The 19,939-nt window shown below is 38.1% G+C and overlaps 1 protein-coding gene across 1 annotated transcript in view; it reads right to left on the bottom strand.

Moving 5' to 3' along the window:
• PTPRB (protein tyrosine phosphatase, receptor type B) overlaps positions 1-19,939 on the bottom strand; it is a 98,715-nt gene that overhangs the window by 23,698 nt on the left and 55,078 nt on the right. The window contains 12 exon segments of the mRNA XM_018576337.1: positions 291-397; positions 3,752-3,995; positions 5,416-5,565; positions 6,498-6,776; positions 8,626-8,907; positions 10,259-10,522; positions 11,601-11,864; positions 12,900-13,169; positions 14,940-15,203; positions 16,768-17,031; positions 17,129-17,392; positions 19,341-19,604. Coding sequence (XP_018431839.1) covers positions 291-397; positions 3,752-3,995; positions 5,416-5,565; positions 6,498-6,776; positions 8,626-8,907; positions 10,259-10,522; positions 11,601-11,864; positions 12,900-13,169; positions 14,940-15,203; positions 16,768-17,031; positions 17,129-17,392; positions 19,341-19,604 — 2,916 coding nt within the window.

The raw sequence follows: 19,939 nt of genomic DNA, 5'->3' as shown, positions 1-19,939 counted from the left end.
TTACTTTACGTCATATACTAAGGTAGGTGAAAAATTACTTTGGAAATAGAAAATTCACTTAGCTTAGTAAATGAGGTGAATTTGTTATGACTTCATTCATCCAATCATGTGCACACAAACATCTTGTTATGTAATTTTCCTTGCACAGAATTGGGTATTCTATCACACTGAATTTTCACTTTGTTTCCCCTTGTTCACTCAGGTAAGTGAAAATGCACTTTACGATGTGAAAATTCACTTTGATAGTAAATATGCTCTACACCTTTAGTAAATCAACCTCACCATCTTACCTGCTTCTGTTGTGATTGGCAATGAGAAGAAAGTATCCGTAAACAAGGGCTCTGAGAACTCCTTTAGATCATCAGAAAAGAGCTGTGTAAAGGCTCTGATACTAATCCTATAAAACAATAAAGAAAGAAATATATTCATCTAATGGTATTTAAGAATGACTCAAAGTTCATTTGAAAACGAAAAACTCTGTTATGTGTAATATCAGTCATATAACAAAATTAAGTCAGTCCATCATCATTTTTACAAACTGAAAACCAATACATATATATATATATATATATATATTTATACACATATTTCTGGCTCAAGTGAACACACATGAATATTACAACACCTTAAACGTATTGTCACAAAGGAAGACACTTGTCTAGGATGCCTCAGGTGGCTAGTTCACTCTCTTTAAAGTGGAAGTAAATGGCTGATTAAAAAAATCAAACAACTTGGTCTCAGAAACTGTTGGGCATAATGTGGTAGTATGCACAGCATACTACCACATTATGGCAGACATACCTACAGACGTGATCTCCAGCGCTGCTTCTCTTGGTCACCATCTTCTTCAGGTCCACTTCTGAGCTCCAAGTCACTTGACTGGCCAGACGCCAAAGATGTAACTCCAGCACATGCACACTTCATCTCAGCAAGAATCCTGTCGAGAATGTACACTAAGCTGTGCATGCGTGGCTCAGTGTACAGTTGTAGAAAAAAGTGATGACAGGCAGGGAGAAACATCTATGGCCGAAGTCTCTTGTGCCATAAAAATATTTTGTCTTTCAGCATTTTCGAACATTTGGACTTCACTTCTGCCTTAAGAGGCCCCTATTCAGCTTTGCTGTGAATTATATCACTGCTCTGAAAATAATATGTAGACCAGAAGACATGGAAAATGGTAACTTATCTTAAGCTTCTCACGCAGATATTTTACTTTCTGACAGATTTGTTTTTAAAATACAGTATGTGCATTTATATTACACAATCTCTCTGTAAACGTTATTCAGAGTATAGCTCAGCTTAGCAGAAGCTTAACAACTCATCTAACCAGTTTAACAAGAGCCATATGACTCCTCTATGCTGCTTTTAGGGTGACATATTTAGATAAATCTTAACTTTAGCTCTCCTGCTCCCATCTGGCCAAGACAATTACTAAGGTCCAATTTAGAGGTTTATAGACAACAGGTTTTGGCCTGCTTTATGTACCACCATCAATTATGTAGCAATAAATAGCATGATTGCATAGAAGGGCTTTCCATTTTCACAAATAGACAGAAAACTCCTATAAACACTTGTCATGGTAAGGAACAGATTAGATCTATTGCTAACGATTAATTTCCAAACTGTTTGGCATTGCGCTAAAGCATACCAAAAATTCTAAGCATACAGATAGCCTCAGAGCTGTTCTTTAAAACACAGCTGATAAGCAGTGGTACCAACAAAGTGAACCCACAGACCTTTAAATGAACCTGTGCTTTGCCCATGCAATGCAATGCAAATTAACAGGTTAACCTAGCTGCTCCCCTTTCCCAGACTTACCTTCCCTATGGAGCATGTCGCTAACTCCACTCCCTCCCACACAGGTGTACTGTGTGCAGGGCAGCCATTAGGCGGTACGGCCGATACTCATGTAAGGGGCCCGGGCAGCCTGGGGTGCCTGCCCAGGTCCCTTACATGACTATCAATCAGCAGCGCAGGGCCCCAGCATTGCCGCTCCAGCGGCTTTGAGACAAGCTAGGGCCCCATCAGCGACGCTGCTCGTCTGATGTTGGACTGACCAGAAGTGACTTCTGGACGGTCCGGTAGCAGACGAAGCCATGTGTGCAGGTAAGAGGAGCTAGGAAGGAAGGAAAGGAGGGAGGGGAGGGATGCACCATGACCAGCCCATCTGATACCCCTTCAGAGCCCACAATAAACAGTCTCAGATGGGCTGTGCAGCATCTATGGTGGGCTCTGCAGGGTCACTCTCAGTTGGGTCCTGTGTCCAGCGCGTCACTAAGCCCTGCGTCCAGCAGCGCGGGGGGGGGGGCAGCCTAAAGCCGTGTAAGGGGGCCACAAAATTTATGATGGCTGCCCTGATTGTGTGCCTAAGCAGCCAATCATCAGCCACCATTGATGTCACATGTGGAAACAAGAGAGTCCTTAGTCCTGTGTGAGCTCTAACCAGAGTGACTTGAAGCTTACACAGGGTTTTTTCTCTTCACTGCTGTGTGTGAACAGAGTAGCCAAGAAAAAAATCAAGCAACATGCAGGGGAAAGGACCAGTACTTAGTGTAGTAATAGTAGCAGTAGTAGTAGAACCTGTCGGAGGGCTAGAAGAGGAGGTGATACACTTCCTGGTTTCAATTTAAACATGCATTTAACGCAAAACAATCATATGTGCATTGTTTTAGTATGTGGGACTCTGAATGATTAAAAGTCTGAAGAACACATTTCAAACCATTCCCATACAGTGATACATTTTGTTAGCCGATATCAGTACATGAGGTGTACTAAGTTCAATAAATACATCCTCATCAACTCATTCTTTTTTCTGTTCTGCAAAATCTGTCAGCTGCTTACAGCATTTCCAAGTAAATTAGATGTTCTTACCGCAATGGAAGCATTGCCAAAAATCTGACAAAATAACACATTTTAGTTTTATTGTTTGTCCCATGTGCAAAGGGCATATGTACTTGTCCTCTAAAGTGTTCCTTTTGACTATCTGACATTATGAGGAAAGTACTGCAGCATGGTGATTGCCAATGACCACTTTTTTTTCTTAAATTAATGTAGGTGTGTGTGTTTTAACCTTAGTTTGCAACTGTGTAATAAGTAAGCTTTTTTATTTAAAATCATCCTTGGTTTACAAGAACAATGTCATAATTCAGTACTTAAAGGACCACTATTATAAAAATATTGTAGTATAATAACAGTATGAGGGTAATTCACATAAATAAAGTGTCAGTATAATAGTTTTTGTTCAAATTCAATTTAATTTAATTATACCAATGTCACAGGTGGACTTTATTCTAAGATGATAAGCTTTTCATTTTTTTTTTAGCATCCAGCCTACATAAAATACAAAAAAAAAAAAAGCATAGAACATAGTCCTATAGGTTTTTGGCTTTTGCTATACGGTAAAAGGGTTGCAGAAAAAATCTTACTCTGTTTTGATGAATCAACTCTTTTAGTAAGAGAAAATAAACACAAAATTGGAGCCATGGCTCATAATAACAAATCAACTTTTATCTTTCCTTTAAATTAAATTGTTATGTGAATCAACTCCAAATGTATGATCATTTTATTTTCTCCAGTTCTCCCATGATCCAATGTAAGCAGCACAAATATATGACATGTTGGCCAACATTTTATATGCTTGCTTTGATAGTGAATTAATGAAATGCTGGAAGTACAACATGGCTTACAATTCAGTGAGAGAGTATACGGTTCACATTTACACTCATGCAGTTAGCACCTCTACCGTTCTGACCTGTAGGAAGTCCTTGGCTTCAGTGGACCATCACAGAATTGTATTTGATTGGCCTCACACTTTCCTCCTAGGATTTCCATTTCCCCACCCAGCTTGATTCTGACAGGTTGGATATTGTAGTCGGGAGTTTCAGCACATTTGCTTCCAAAGTAGTTTGTCTGATATACTTTAATGGAGCTGTTCCTTTTGTAATCAGTATATGTTGGCAGGGGGTGAATTGGCTCTGGCTTCACATTTTCATTGTCTGTGACAGGTAGAATAATCCAAGCAATCTATTAGCATTACGTAGCACATCACAAACCATCGGCTATAGATATCACTCTAGTCACAATACTACTGTTCTGTAAACTCCACAGATAGAAGCTGTCTGCAAAGTGTGCTAAAATTGTATCAGCTCCTTCTGTGTGTTAGGACAAATGAGAATAGTTTCCAGAATTTAGTAGTCAAAAGCCAATATTTTCAATTCAATAATATACATTATAACCTTTAGAATGGCAAATGTGCTATACTTACTACAACAGTTAATACAGTAGTAATGAAATATATAGCGTAGCACTTAGTGACTATCCCCTCAAATTACATATATTTGCTAAATACTTAAACCATTTGAAAAAGGGGTCTATTCACAAAGCTGCCGAGGGCAGCCGAGTGAATGACCGATCAGAAGTGAAGTGATGGCTATTGTGAATAGCCCGTACAGCACCCCCTCGGTTCTACTGAACCGAAGGGGTCCTGGGGCCGAAGCTAGCCGAAGGATCGGCCGAAGCTACGGCCAGATCCTTCGGCAGCTTCGTGAATAGACCCCAAAGACTTTCAGATGGAATACTGATAGCTCACAAATGTTATATTTTAAAATGTATTTTATACGTGTTTATGGAATTTGCTATGCACCAGATGGTTCTTTTTCTTTTTTAGAAAGCAAGAGTTTGTGACTAAGCCAGTTGGGTATAGTTGACTAGGCAAGGATATCTGATTTATACGCTCTAGTAAGTTCAAGGATAAGTGAATGTTGCAAATTCATAAACTTCTTAAATACAAACTATATTATAGCTAATGCTATGAAAAGTGTATTTCAGTAAGTCCTTTTTGCAAAGATTGGCTCATATATAGGGCTACTGTTGTACATATTGGGGTCAATTTACTAAGGGAGTATAATGTAAAATGAATGATAATTTTGCAAAGCAACTGTTTAATTAGCTTAGTAATTAAGGTAAATGTATGTTCATTTTAATCATCCAATCCTGTGCAAGAAATAATGCTGCTCCTTTTTAATCCCCTGCACACGATTGGGTGTACAAAGTGAACGCAGCCTATTTACTAGGCTAAGTGAACAGTGAACATTCACTTTGATAAATTAACATTCTGTACTCCTTTAGCAAATCAGCCTCAGTGTTTCTGAGACTGGGTGCCTTTACCACCCATACGTCATATCATATTGCTACTTTACCCAACTTTCTAAACACTAATCCATAAACCAGAAGAAAAAATGGTTTCCACATATGACTAAGCTTCCCAGATATCTTTGACAAAATAAAAATATCTTTGACAAAATGTAAAATAAAAACATGGCTTAAAGTTTAATTGATGATATCACTTAAAGCGTCACATTTGAATTGTTTTGTAAAGGCAGAAAAATTAAACATCTGTATTCTATAGAGGTTTACCATCTGCTTCTGACACAATCACAGTGAAGTATTTGACAGCTCCGTTGGTGTCACTGAACCAGCTGCAATTAAAACTGAAGTGAATTGATGACTTGCTAATAAAAGTATCTATTTTATTCACTCTAATATGGTTGGGTGGTGCTGGAGGTCCTAAAAGAAAAACAAATGTATAGTTAGCATCTAATAAACTAGTGCCAGACTTTTCATATTAGTTATAATACACTAGACATGTGCGATTTGTTTCATTCCGAATCGAAATTCGGACGAATTTTCGGAAATTTGGACATTCGGATGTATCCGAATTCCGAATTACAGATATAACGAATGCAAATGAATCCGAATTTCCGTTTCCGAAATTCGGTAGCGGTAGTTAGTTCGAACGTTCGTTTCGTTTTCGTTTCTTATTCATTTCGTTCGTTGAAGAAAAACATTTTCCCACTCAAATGTCACTTTGTTGCAAACGAACGAACAAATGTACGAAACGAATAAGAAACGACCGTTAGAACGAACTACCGCTAACGAATTTCGTCCGAACCCAAATTCCGAATTGACTTTCACACCCGAATCCCGAAAAACGAAATAACACAAATCCAAATTTAAAACGAAACGAAACTAAATGAATTTTTTGGCAGTGCACATGCCTATAATACACTGACAAATTCATTGTACACACAGTCTGAATTTTAAAGCATATATGTGTGCGTAGTACATACTCTGGAAAAGCTGTGCTTAGTGCAGGGGCTTTTATGGGGCAAGAATTTGCATTGCAGAATTATATTCATATATCAAAGAGCACATTCAAAGAACAATCAGGCAAAAAAATATATGTCTTGCCATGGTGAATGTTTATGAATGTGACTATCTTTTTAGTAGTTTATATAAGTTATATAGACATTGTAATAGAACCGAACCAGAACACGTGTTCTTTATCACAGCAGCATATATTACATGCAATGACTCGGTTATAACTACAAGTAAAACGTTTTTTCAGAAAAGCAATGGCATCCATAAGATGCAACAGTGTACCTAGTTTTGTCTATGTTCTGCATAAAATTAGTTTATACTAGGTCATAAGTACTTACGATCAATCATGGTTATGGTGCTGTCCTCCACCACCTGGCTTATCATGTCTGCCGAGTGCACTTTGATGGACACTACATATCTTTTATGTGGTTCAAGGTGCATAATTGTGAGCGTTGACCTGTGTTTTTCTATCCTTTTCGAGTATTCCACCACATCAGTGCCATTCTTTTTGTACTCTATGCTATATGCATCAAAGTCAGAATCTGGGGGTGTCCATGAACAGGAAATAGCAGTGGAATTTTGAGGCCGGCAATGAAGATGTTGTAACTTGTCAGGTTCTATGAAGATAACCCATTTGTTGTGGTTAGTGAATCATACAGTTCCACTATCAAATCACATGACTATTTTAATCTTTGAAGTCACACAGATTAACACAGCTTGAATAATATAAATGAGTGTTTTTAACATGATTGAATTGTTCATCCAGTAACGTTTCCCTGAATACTCTCATAATTTCTGTTCTATGAAGGCTTTACATTGCTGTGCAATGACTTAGTGGAGGACTTTTTGGTTCCTTAAAAGGGAATTATGGGGAGAGTGAAATACAATCATCCCCATAATTAGAGTCAACGTGTGACACTGCAGCTGTGTCAGTCAGTCAGCGCTCCAAGTAGGGATTCCCCCCTCCCCTGTTCTTCCATTTCTGGCTGGAGGGCAGACACGGGAGGGGGCAGGCACAGCTGGCTCTGGATCAAGAGAGGCAGAACCAGCTGTCAATCAGGTGGCGGGGTGGACCAACAATATTGTCGGGATCTTTTCCAGCCGCAGTTCAGCTCTCTGCTGTCAGTATATTGCAAGCAATAGCCTGCTATATGCTGAGTTCTGGGTCACAGAAGGACATAATAAATGTCCTCCTGTAAACCCTAAAGAGAACTATGACCGAAAAAAGGTTGGGCCTTATTTCTCATTCAAGTCGTTCCTCACCATAGCTTTCTGGTTTATACTTTTTTGTTGGTCTCCTATGCCTAGGCCATTGAATTCAATGCTTCCATACACTGCCAAGCTGATGGCTCACAAGTCCGAAACAGCTGTATGCAGTCTGGGATTAACGGCTATATTATCTTAGCCTGTAAATATGCTATATACAAGTGGTTTTGAATCTAAAGTTAGCAAATGGGACGTAAAAGGAATCATTTGCATTTCTCCGCTAATACCCTGAAATAAGGAATAATTCTATAGTTTTTTTGGATATGCGGTCGAATGAGGCATGTAAATAAGAAGGCTCTAATGTGCTACACACTGATTCAGGGGAAGTTTTTTTGCTCTTTTAGTCCCTCCTAACCCCACCCTCCTGGATTATGCTTTTTCATGTTAGGCATGAAAAATGGTGATAAGTTAATCGGTTTACTGTACCCTGTAACTATACCCAGTTACTTTTTACTGATTAGGTCATTTGTTCCCAGGTTACCCAGTAACATTAATAGATAAGTATAATTGGAAATTGACCACAGAGAAAATATAAAACAATTTAATTAAATATATTTTACATCATGGATTTTATAATGTTGATAGATAAAGTGTGTAACCTATGGTGCGCAAATCTAGACAAATCTACATCCAGTATACTAAGTATAAGCAGGCAGTTTTAGAATTAGTATCTCAACAATAATATGTGTATTCTGTTTTTAAACCCCAATAAAAGTGCCAAGGTAGATAAAGAAGGAGCTTATTCATTTTTAGTATCCATAGATCTTAATTCATATAGTCTTAAAAGTAAGAAAAGGACATGCTCCGATCCAACTATAAATCCTCTGTAAACTCATCCAAGTTCAGTTTGACATGTTCTTGCAGCTTAAAATATGATGTGATAAAAAAATCTATAGTATGTCCATATCAAAAAAACGTTATTTCAAAGTGACTAAAACAAAAGCTTGATTGCTATTGCTGTTTTAAAAAAATGTCCAACTATCAGCATTGATACACTACTTTGGTTTCATAATTATACAAATACACAACATCAGATAACAGAGTGAAAACAGTCCTGGCTGTGGCTTACTTACTGCTGATCTGTGCAGCTGTAAATACCTTCAGGTAGGGATAAAAGTGCCTTCATATTTCTATCTGAATGGCAAAACACAGACATAACATTCACTGCCATTTTATGTGTATTTGTTTTATATGACTTACTTGTTCTTACGGTGCCAACAGTGGGCTGACTAAAAGTCTTCTTTAAATTTCCACTGACACTTCTCACACTGAATTTATATAGACGCCCAGGTCTTAGGCCAGTAACAATTCGTCCATATGACTTGCCAGTGCTGTAAGGGTTAAACACCACTAATGGGTCTGTAGGTGTCCACTGAAGTTCAAAGTCATCATAGTCAGACCAGTCTGGTGGCCCTTGCCAATGTATGGACACAGAAGTATTCTTCACATCAGTAAATGAAACCAAATTTGGTGCTTGAGGAGCTAGGCAGAGAAAAATAAATGAAATATATAATTCATAAATTATATATCTAAATATATATATCTATATATTAATATAATATACTGTAAATTAATTGACTCCTGTGTGAAAAAGCAACATTGCTATTTTTCTCATTATCACTGATTTATCTAGGTATAGCATATATGTCACATTGATTTCATTTAAAGAACTACACTGGTCTTTGAGTTAACGATTTAATAAATAGAGACTCATTCATTTGAAGAAAGAAGTTCAACAGCTCCTGCAGAGTCTTGTTAAAATGTTCCTTCTAAATTCCACTGATATAGTTTGACCTTAACAGCATCAAACAGTATGTAATATGTCAACTTGAGGAGCTGGCTAATGCTCTGATTTTATATATAATCTACACTAAAAATGAGTTTCTATGATCTTTCAGAGTAATCACAATGGGCAAAAATAATATAAAATGTGTAATAACAATTATGGCCAATAAAATCCTGTGGTTGAGCATATGTTTTCGTATATGAGGGTGCTGTCTAATTTACAAAGCCAGCAAGTGTTTGACTTAAAAGAAACTTGCTGGTTAATGTGCTACTTAAAAGAAACTTGCAGGTTATTGATTCCTTACTGTGAATGAAAGGCTAGAATGACTGTAAATCCTTAGACCAGTTTCAATATATCACACAAAGTGCACTTCAGAACTGAATTGCAAATGTAGTTTTTTGGCAGCTGAAGTTCAGCAATCTACACCAATCTACAACATGTTTAACATTAAATAGAGTGAAGCCATGCAGGTATCAGCATAGCTGTTTTTGTTTTGTTGAATGTGAAGTAGTTTTAGTGCAACATAGTACCATTATCAGGGCATAGAGATGGGCAAGTCATGAAATCCATTCTGCATAGTGGTGTCCATTTCTTGCTCCACCTGGAAAATATTCCATATGTTGGGGGTGAACATTCCCAATTTACAACAAGTTGTGTCTCATCTTAACCAGTTTGCTTATCTCTATCAAGGCAATGCTCACATACAAGTGAGCTTTCACAGGCAGCATGTGACTATGGTTAGCTCTCTTGTGTTGTAACACTGGGCTAAATGTCCCAGTTTAGACACTATCTGCATGGTGTTTGTATTCTCTCCCCATATTTGTGTGTGTTTCCTCTGGTATCCTCACACAATTCAAAAACATACTGTTAGGTAGAATGACTTTCTCACAAAACTGGATGTAGAAGGCACTTGTATTGTGGGGGACAGGTATTTTTGTGAATTGTTCGGTGAATGTATGTAAAGAATAGCATAATATATCTGTGCTACATATCATTACAGCAAACAAAAATATACAGAATAATAGTAAAGAATTAGGTAATACGTACCTGTTCTTGCATCTGCTGTAGCTTTATTAGACAAATCACCGCTGTGAGTCACTATCACCAATTTGTATATTCTCCCAGGAACCAGCTTTTGGAAATTATATTCACTAAGGTCATTGCCTTGTAACTTTTCTTTCTGTGTGCCATTAGGGTTATATAGTATCAGTTCATACACATCCACATCTCCTAAAGCTAGATTCCACGTAAACCACAGGCTATCAGACGTATTTCTGTTTGATGCTTGAAGAGATGTTACAGGGGCTGGAACTGGTAAGAAAAAAAGACAAAAGTTTTCTTTTTTTGTCTTCTGGTATTACAATGTTTATTCTGCTGAAGAACTATAAAGATGCTAATTATATGAAAGGGGCTGTTTCTGGAAGCATACTTTTGGCCAAATACATGAACTCCATTATAGTATAGATTAATTATCCCGAAATGATTAAAAAATAAATAATTATGCCATGGCACATGATCTTTCAAATGACAATGAAACTATTAAGAAAGAGGATTATAAACAAAATGCAATATTCAGCAATAAATATGTATTGAAATAGCTATTTATCTGTGTCTATTTCTTTGTTAAGATTAGGGGAGTAATAGGGTTTAGTGTGAGGGTGAAGATAACTGGTAGGAATACATTGTTAGTGGGGGGGACAGTGGTGATTACAACAAAACTTGATCTTTGAATCTAAAGCTCCACCATGACCAAAAGTCTGACATATAGTTTACAATACTAAACAATTAAGTGACACTAAACTCAAAAGTTAAACCTTAAAAAATGCATTTAGGTACCTTAGCTATTAACAATACTGTAACTTATTTGTGTATCACTCGGCTGTAGATCCTCAGATCATCCCTGTATTGGTGCGGACACTCCCCTTCCTTCTGGAGGGTGGCTACTTTTGTTCCCCATGGTCCCTGTGTGTCTTGTAAAGTAATCACTGCTCCAAGCTTGCTCCCGTGATGGACTACAATCTCATGTTTAGTTTACTTCTTTGTACTGAGATTGTAGTCCATCACAGGAGTGAGCTTGGAGCAGTGGTCACTTTACAACATACACAGGGACCAAGGGGAACAAAAGTAGCCACCCTCCAGAAGGAAGTATAGTGTCAGCAACAGATTTGTATATCTACAGCTCAAATAAGCTACATTTTTGTTAATAGTTAGGGTACTTAAATGTATTTTTAAGATTTTACTCCTAAGTTTAGTGTCACTTTAATATACCTGCTTTACCACTTTTATTTAATTTCCATGTTTCACTCTTAGTAATTATAATGGGCTACGTGACTTAATAAGGAAAGACAATATGTGCGTGTCCTGTTACATAATCATGCTTATTCATTACCTGTCCTCCCATGGACTGAAGACTCATTTGTCAGAGATCCACTATGAGTAACTATCACCAATTTGTAGAGGCAACCTGGCAGCAGTCCCTGAAATGAGCAGTGTTGAAGAAGTTGGCTTTCAGACTTCCTGTCATGCAATGTATTGTCTGGGTTGTATAGAAAAATATCATAAGAGTCCAGTTCTCCCTCTGAGCTTGTCCATGTGAATGACAAACTGTCTGTGTTGTTCCCTGTGATCTTAAGATTGGTCACTGCATCCGGGACTGAAAAATACAATAATAAAAGGATCAAAATTGAAATTAGGTTAGCAAACCTGAAGAAGAACTAAACTGATTTTATAACAATTAGAATACCCAGCACCTCATTAAAGAGGATCTTATCATATCCATACCACATAAAGATCTACAACAGTTTACCACAATATCTAATTAGGGCACAAAACGTACGGGACTTATAGTGTAAATAATAATGTCTATGTGCAAAGTTCTGTTATTTATAGCAACTAATTTTGATCTTACTTGAGTCATACCAATGAAAGATGAATGCTATTGCCAAGGAATAATGTATTTTACAAGCTGAACTCCAGGCATGCAGCTCAATACACAAATGAAATACATATATGGAATTTCCTTGCCAAAATTTTTGAAATTTGAATTTATATTTGTTCAACCAAAGCCCTGCCACATTGTACAGGCAGGCTATTGACCTGACATGTAGGTCACTTTACCGCCCCCAGCCTGTGTTTTGGTCTGTGATTAGGCAAAGGAAGGGCAGCATTTAATGGATGTGGTCATCACTTTTCTCTCTCTTGCTGCCAGCATATTCTTTGCCAGCATATGTGCATATAGTACACCTTATTGGCTCAGGGTCTGAGCCCTTGATTTCTACTGTAAAGATAATTACAGAACAGTAATATCAATACATGTTCAAGTACTTACATTAGCTGCATTTAAAATACATTTAATGGTTGTTTTTCTTGAGCCCATATTTGCGCATAATGCTGTTTTATATCTGCCTGTAATTCAGCTTTAAATAAGCCTGCTAAAAGGATAGTTTGTAAATTAACAGAGAATGGGAATCTATTTCAACTTGGTTGGTGATTAATTGCTTTTGGCTAATGCGTATTTATATTGTGTTAAAAACAAACAGTCTAGACAGCCTCTGGCATTCTTAATTATATATACAAATGATGTGATGAGTTGTTACACTTGTACACCCTTCATGAGTCTGCATTGCGTTTCTTTAAAGTGTTCTAGTTTGTAGATGAAGCCCATAGCCCTTGCCAAACATCTGTTTACCTGTCCTCCCTGCTGTTTCTTCTGCTGTGCTGAAAAGACCACCGCTGACTGTGAACACTCGGATCTTGTACATTTTTCCTGGAACAAGGTCTTCAAACTTATATGATTTGGTGTTAGCTGGTACAGATTTGTTATTGACTAATACTCCTTTATCGGTAAGAAGAAGAAGATCATATCTGTCTGAAATGCCTGGTGCACTCTGCCAAGTGACCATCAGCAAGTGACTGTTGTACATATTGTCGACTGTCAATCTGTGAACTGTGCCTGGTACTGGAAAATAAAGAAGCACCTGCATGTCACCCTGAATTGAATTATTACTGCATATTATTGTATAGGAGAATGCATTTAGCTGCAAATAACAACACACAAACAGCAGTAGCTTAAATAAAGAAATTAATAAATAAAGGTACAAAAATTAAATACAACAAGGTACAAGACAAACTTTCCTAACATACAGATACAGTCCGAAAAGAAGGTCATCTTAAAGTGACACTCAAATCAGGAGGTAAATCTTGAAAATGCTTCCTTCTGGAGGATGGCTACTTTGTTCCCCATGGTCCATGTGTCTGTTGTAAAGTAGCCACCACTCCAACCTCACTCACGTGATGGACTATAATCTCAATACACATTAGTAAACTAAACATGAGATTGTAGTCCATTTACGGGAGAGAGCTTGGAGCGGCGATAACTTTAAAACGCACACAGGGACAATAGGGAACAAAAGTAACCACCCTCCAGAAGGAAGGACAGTGTCAGCACCAATTCAGAGGTGATTTGAGGACCTGCATTGAACTAATACACACACATTAAATTTTTGTTAATAGTTGAATGCATTTTTAAGATTTAACGCCTGAGTTTAGTGTCACTTTAATCTTTACATGTTATTGAGTGTATATATATATAAATAAACATGCTGTATAGTGTTATGTATCATGTTGGTGAACAGTTCATCTTGACATCTTTAAATGGATCAAACTGGTTCACCTAAACTGAGATTTAATCCAGATCAAATACATTTGCAGATACCTACCTAAACTAAGATTTAATCCAGATCAAACAAGTCTGCAGATACAGTAATCCACCATGGAAAGTAATTCCCTGAGCTCCCTGTGAATTGACCTGATAAAGTAATCCTATGGACCCTTTCCCAGCCCACTTACATATCTCAAAGAGTGAGTAAACAAATAAGTGTTTGCTGTTTAAATAAATGGCTTGAGCATGATTTCTACTCTGCTATTCATAAATACATGAACTAGTTCCTATTAGCTAAGTGATGTAATTAGGAATTACATCACTTATGCATTACATTCAAAGATCAATGACATCAGTTATGAATTACTTTCTAATAGTTAAAGTGACATTAAACCCTCAGATTTTTTAACATAAAACAATACTGTAATGTGTGCCTTACTTTAATCCATGGTTGTTTCCCTTCTCTTTGCTCCTCTTCCTTTTCTTCTTCTGTTCTCATGCTGGGCAGAACTTCTGTTTTGCCGCAGACTGCCTTGTCTCTGGAATGGATACATGGTGTCTGTGTGAAGGTTCACAACCTGAGCCAGCACTACAGGAAGAGGCAGTCAGGTGCAAAGGGAAGTTCTCCCCAAGCATGAGAAGAGATACAGATTTAAAAGGAAGAGCAGCAAAGAGAAGGGAAACTACCATGGATTACAGTAAGGCACACATTACAGTATTGGTTTATGTTAAAAAAATCTGAGGGTTTAACGTCACTTTAAGGGATGCAATTATAAATGGCAGTGCTGGATTTCCACCCAATATTTCCTAAGCTATCATTCATTTAATTGTATTTCTCTCGTGAACTTGGGACTCTGACAGAAGGGAGGATTATGCTTCTTGCCAAAATGTAATAGATTTTCAATAATTTGTTTTAGCCAGTGGTATATATTGTATTAAATATAATACATTTTGAACAGGTGTATTATCATGAATATTTAATATATTCCTATACCTTAGGTATTTTAAAACTGTGACTTTTTTATATTAAATGCCTATTAATGATACCAACTAAATAATGTGCCTTACTTGTTCTTCCAAATGCCGTGAGGTTTTTGTGTAAGCCTCCACTGTTTGTCTGTACAGCAATCTTGTATTGCTCCCCTGGGTCCAGGTTGTTGAAGGTGTGCTCGTAGATGTGCTTGGATATAGTGTGAGACTCTATCTGGTAGTTCTGGCAGAAGATGGTCACTGTATAAGAATCAACATCTCCACCTCCAGGAGCCCAGTTTACTTTTAGACTGTTTGTTGTTCCATGTGGTGAAATGTGAATGCTCTTTACAGCACTTGGAACTAGGATAAAAACAAAAGACACATTCGGGTATTTACAATATACATATACAGACTATATCCTATAGTTTCATAGCTCCCTTTTGGAAATTGTAAATAGTCTTATTGTAGTGCTCAATGCTTTCATTCATTGTTGTTATTACTAGAGCACATTGATAAGGAAAACTAAACTCCCAGATCTACTATATACTATCCATTGCAAGGAATTCGCCCAAAGCAAATATTTACTTGCTTTTGTTCAGAAGATATTAAAATAGGTAATTCCATAGTACTTGCTGAAATGTTTTATAATAATATTAATTAATATATTCATTTATGTTATAATGCCATTGTTGTGAGTTAGAAGTGATAGGATGCAACCCACACATTTTAAATTTATACTATTACTACCTACTGTCATCTGCATTATTGCTGACCTTCTCAGAGACAATAAAGGTGAAATTAGGACATTAAAGTATTTAGGGATCTGCTTCTGAAGGGCACTGCCTGGCTGGATGACCTCCAATGTAAGGGCCTGTGTTGATGGGCTTTAAATGGGTTTTGCATTCCCATGCATGTCTATGAGAATACAAAACACTTAGGGGGTTATTCACAAAGCTGCCAAAGGCAGCCGAGTGAATAACTCAGCTGAAGTGAGCCGAACAACGTCTGGCTATTCACTCCGGCTCAGTATAGCTGATTTCAGCCGTACTTCGGCTGAAATCAGCCATGCATCGGCTGCCTTCGGCTGCACGTTGGTAAGCGGAACATGCTCTGCATGTTCGGGTGAGAGTGCAGAAGGACTTCGACCTTCGACGAACGGTAGTGAGTGAATAGCTGAATGCCACCGAGGGGCATTCGGCTCGGCTATTCTGCTCAGTACCTCTGTGGTACCAAGCAGAATAGAAAATAGAATTTTTTTTTTATAAATATCATTAATAATGTAAATACATTTTTTAAAAGAAAAAAAACTAAAAAAACTATTGGGTGGAGCTAGTGACAGCAGTGACAGCTATCTCCGCCCAGCTGTTTCCTATTGGCCTCCACCTGCTAGAGTCTTCTAGCAGGTCCCAGCCAATGAATAACAACTGGGCAGAGCCGGCCGTGACGTCAGTTGTTATTGTTTAATGACAGATCAGCGTCCCCAGGGACACTGATCTGTCATTACAACTGGGTGGAGCCAGCCGCGAGATCACAGCTGGCTCTGCCCAGCTGTCATTTGCGGGGTTTACGGTGGACCTTCGGCAGGCCGTTTGCTTGCTTCGGGTGTCACTAAGACTGAACCGGAGGTCTCTGGCGCCCGAAGAGAGCCGAAGGATCAGCCAAAGCTACGGCTGGATCCTTCGGCTCCTATGTGAATAACCCCTTTAAAGCAGGTCAATGCATGACAAAGGAGGTCAACTAATAGTCATATGCACCTATCAATGAATTCTGAATGATCTCAGAGGCATCTAAAACTGATGTCAAATTGATGCCATCAACACAATGCCAACGCATAGTGGCACAGGGCCTGTCTCTCATTTTTTTACTATACATTAAATGATATATGGTTAATAATAAGGAAAATGGTTCTGCAGAAAGCTTCTACCTGTTAATCCCTCCACAAATGTTGATCTCTGTGTATCACCACTGAAGGTGAGCACAAGGATTTTGTAACGGCGACCAGGAATGAGAGAGGTGAAACGGTATTCAGTAGCTGTGTTACTCAGTGTAATGGATGGAAGGACCTTCATGTCATTGTATAGGAGCTGAACTTCATAGCTATCAACATCTCCATCAGCACTTGACCAGGTCACGTAGAGCTCCTCACTGCTTCTGCTGGCAAGGGTGAGTTTTTTTACAGCTTCTGGAACTAAGAAAAAAATCAATTTAATACATTTAAATGGTAATGGAATGACGCAATAATAACACATTTGTACTGATGCTTTTAAAGGTTGCATCATACTTACAGGTCCTGCCATTTGCTACAACGCTGGCCTCATACTTTCCACTCTTAGTGCTGACAGTTATGCTATAGAGTCGGCCCGGCACCAGATCGGAGAATACACATTCACTCTCTGATTTAGAGACATTTTTGATATTAATAAAGCCATTGTTGTTTTTAATGGTCACTTGGTATTGATCGAAATCTCCAGTTGCTCGCAGCCAAGATGCTTTAAGGTAATCACTCCTGGCCGCATTGCTCACTGTTAGTCCTTGCACGGCAGAAGGAACTGGAAAAAATATGAAGCAAGGTTTATAGTTGTATTTGATCGACGTGTCTGCTTCCAACCTACCTATCTTGTAACAAACGAATGAAGTAGTATAAAACAATGTTATATTACTAATAGATATGACTTTAACTTTTATGTTTACTGTGCCAATATTGAATGTGGAAAGTATTTTAATTTAAACATCTGGCACTATTTCAGAAATCTTAAAAGTATTAATTTGTAACAATCATTTGGACATTGAAGGTCTTAGTGGAAAACATGTCATTGTATCATTAATGAAATGCTGCAGATTCAATTTGCACTGTTTTTGCTGGCACAATCACTTTAAACACCACATGCAATTTAACATCCATACACTTGAATGTGCCATCAGTATTACTATTGAGATAGCCCTACTAAACTGATTGTTTTGCTTTTATTTATCCCACACTCTATAGCAGGACAAGTCTTATATCGGCACACTAGCTGTGTTGAAGGTACAAATCCCATCATGCCTCCGCCTCTGGAAATCATGCCTGTGGCTGTCAGAGTCGTGTAATGCCTAATGGGATTTGTAGTTTCACCACAGCTGGAGGGCCGAGGTATGGCTACTGCTGCTCTACAGTTAAAAATGTTTTAAGAAAATACTATAGTGGAAAAGTAGATCCCAATTTGGTGACCAATGGATTTTTATTTATAAGTGCTCATCTCTCAAATAAATAGAATAACAATACTTAAAGGCATATCTCACCTTTAAAAAATATGCATGCACACACATTAACAAAAGAAAAAATGTGCATGAATTATTATTTTACATTTGAGCCTGCAAAGCATTACAATTGCGATCAGTGGCTGGCAGGTGCAATGCTCAGGCTCCTGCAGACTCTTTCTCCCAGCCCCTGTCTATACCGAGGTACTATTCTACTGCTATGGGGCTGGAAGAAAAAGCAATCAATTGATGTGACCGCACTTGTGCTCCAATGAGAACTACAAGTCCCTCTGCTATGCTGGCAGGCAAGACTCGTAGTCTCTTCATTCACAGATCCTGTGAATAGATCTGTGACTGAACGATATGGCTGTGCATGTCTGGAATTTAAATCCAAACAGAGAAGAACCCCATGATTCTGGTAAGATTGTAGACTGTGCCCATGTGTCCTGTTCCACCCAAGATATGGGTTAACATGAAACACGGTCACAAAGGTGATTTTAAGCTGGTCATACACTGCTTGAAATTCAGCCCCATTTCCTGCTGAACTGGCCAACATTCGAGCTGTGGGGGACCCTGTTGCCACCACCTGGCTTGACAAAAGTCAGTTTTTTATTGACCTTTGCCGAAGGAGGCATGTAAAAAATTGTTGACTCCAGTCACTGTTTGGGCAGCCGTGGGTCCCAACTGTTAATGAGTACAACAACCGGAAGGGGAGATAGCTTCTGGATGGAATAATCAATTAATTTCTGCTGTTTAGCCCTGATTGCAGTCACTGTTTGGGTATTCAGCAGCCGTGGGTCCCAACTGTTAATGAGCACAATAATGAGCACAATAACCAGAAGGGGATGGGGGAAATCAATTCATTTCTGTTGTTTAGCCCTGTAGAAAAAAATCTAAAAAGTGTATTTCTAGCTTTAGAAAATGTTTCTAATGCTTTTTACATTTCTTAAAGGTAGATCAGAGTAGCATTGGATAGTTACAAGGACTTAAACATATTTGAAGCACCTATAAAAACATGAAAGACCTTTACTACCGGTTGAGGTTGTGTTTTGCAATTTCGTTTTTCCAGTAACAGATCACTTGTCTAAAATATTCATGAATAAATGTTCACATTTCCCAAGAAATCCAGTGACACCTCATTCAGTGCAGTGGTACATAATAAGTAACTGTTCATTGCAAGTTGTTCCTTTTATTCAGTCATGTTCATTATATAACTAAAGGTGTCAACTATCAATCTCTAACCTGAGTCTTGTCTCTTACCTGTCCACTCTCGACTGAAAGAATAATTCTCAAACTTTCCACTGCGTGTGGTCACAGTCACATTGTACAGGCGTCCAGGAGTGAGAGAGCTGAAGGAGCACTCGGTGACAGTTTTAGGGAGAGTAAGTGGTGGAAGAAAGTTACCATGGTGAGATAATGTTACCACATAGGCATCAATGTAGCCAATAGCTGGGAGCCAGGAAATGCTGAGGTAGGCAGTCCGATCAAGGTTATTAACAGTAACTCCACTTACACTGGAAGGAACTGAAATTCAGGGAGAGAAATTTGGATAGTTTTAGCTGTCATGTTTGTGTATGTATAAATTTAACAACTTCTTACATATAGCAGCCTTTATATAGAGGAGCATGGAGTGATATTATAGGTTATATAATATTTACATTCTAACACTGTTGAATTTGCAGTTGCTGTTCAGTTATTTTTATTACTTCTTCATGAAATCTGCTGTTCTGTCCTCTCTCAGTTATTACATGTTGGAAGTGATACTACACCATGTATTGTAATATTACCAAAAAAAATGTCTGCCCCATGCTCCTATATGTTCGTGTAATCTGTGTTGTCTTCACTTGTGGAAGTGTAAG

Source organism: Nanorana parkeri, unplaced genomic scaffold (assembly GCF_000935625.1).
Source record: "Nanorana parkeri isolate BGI_ZX_2015 unplaced genomic scaffold, ASM93562v1 scaffold65, whole genome shotgun sequence".
In the NCBI taxonomy this organism is placed as follows: domain Eukaryota; kingdom Metazoa; phylum Chordata; class Amphibia; order Anura; family Dicroglossidae; genus Nanorana; species Nanorana parkeri.
Note: the sequence above shows the minus strand (reverse complement) of the source record. Positions and strands in the feature narration are given on the sequence as shown.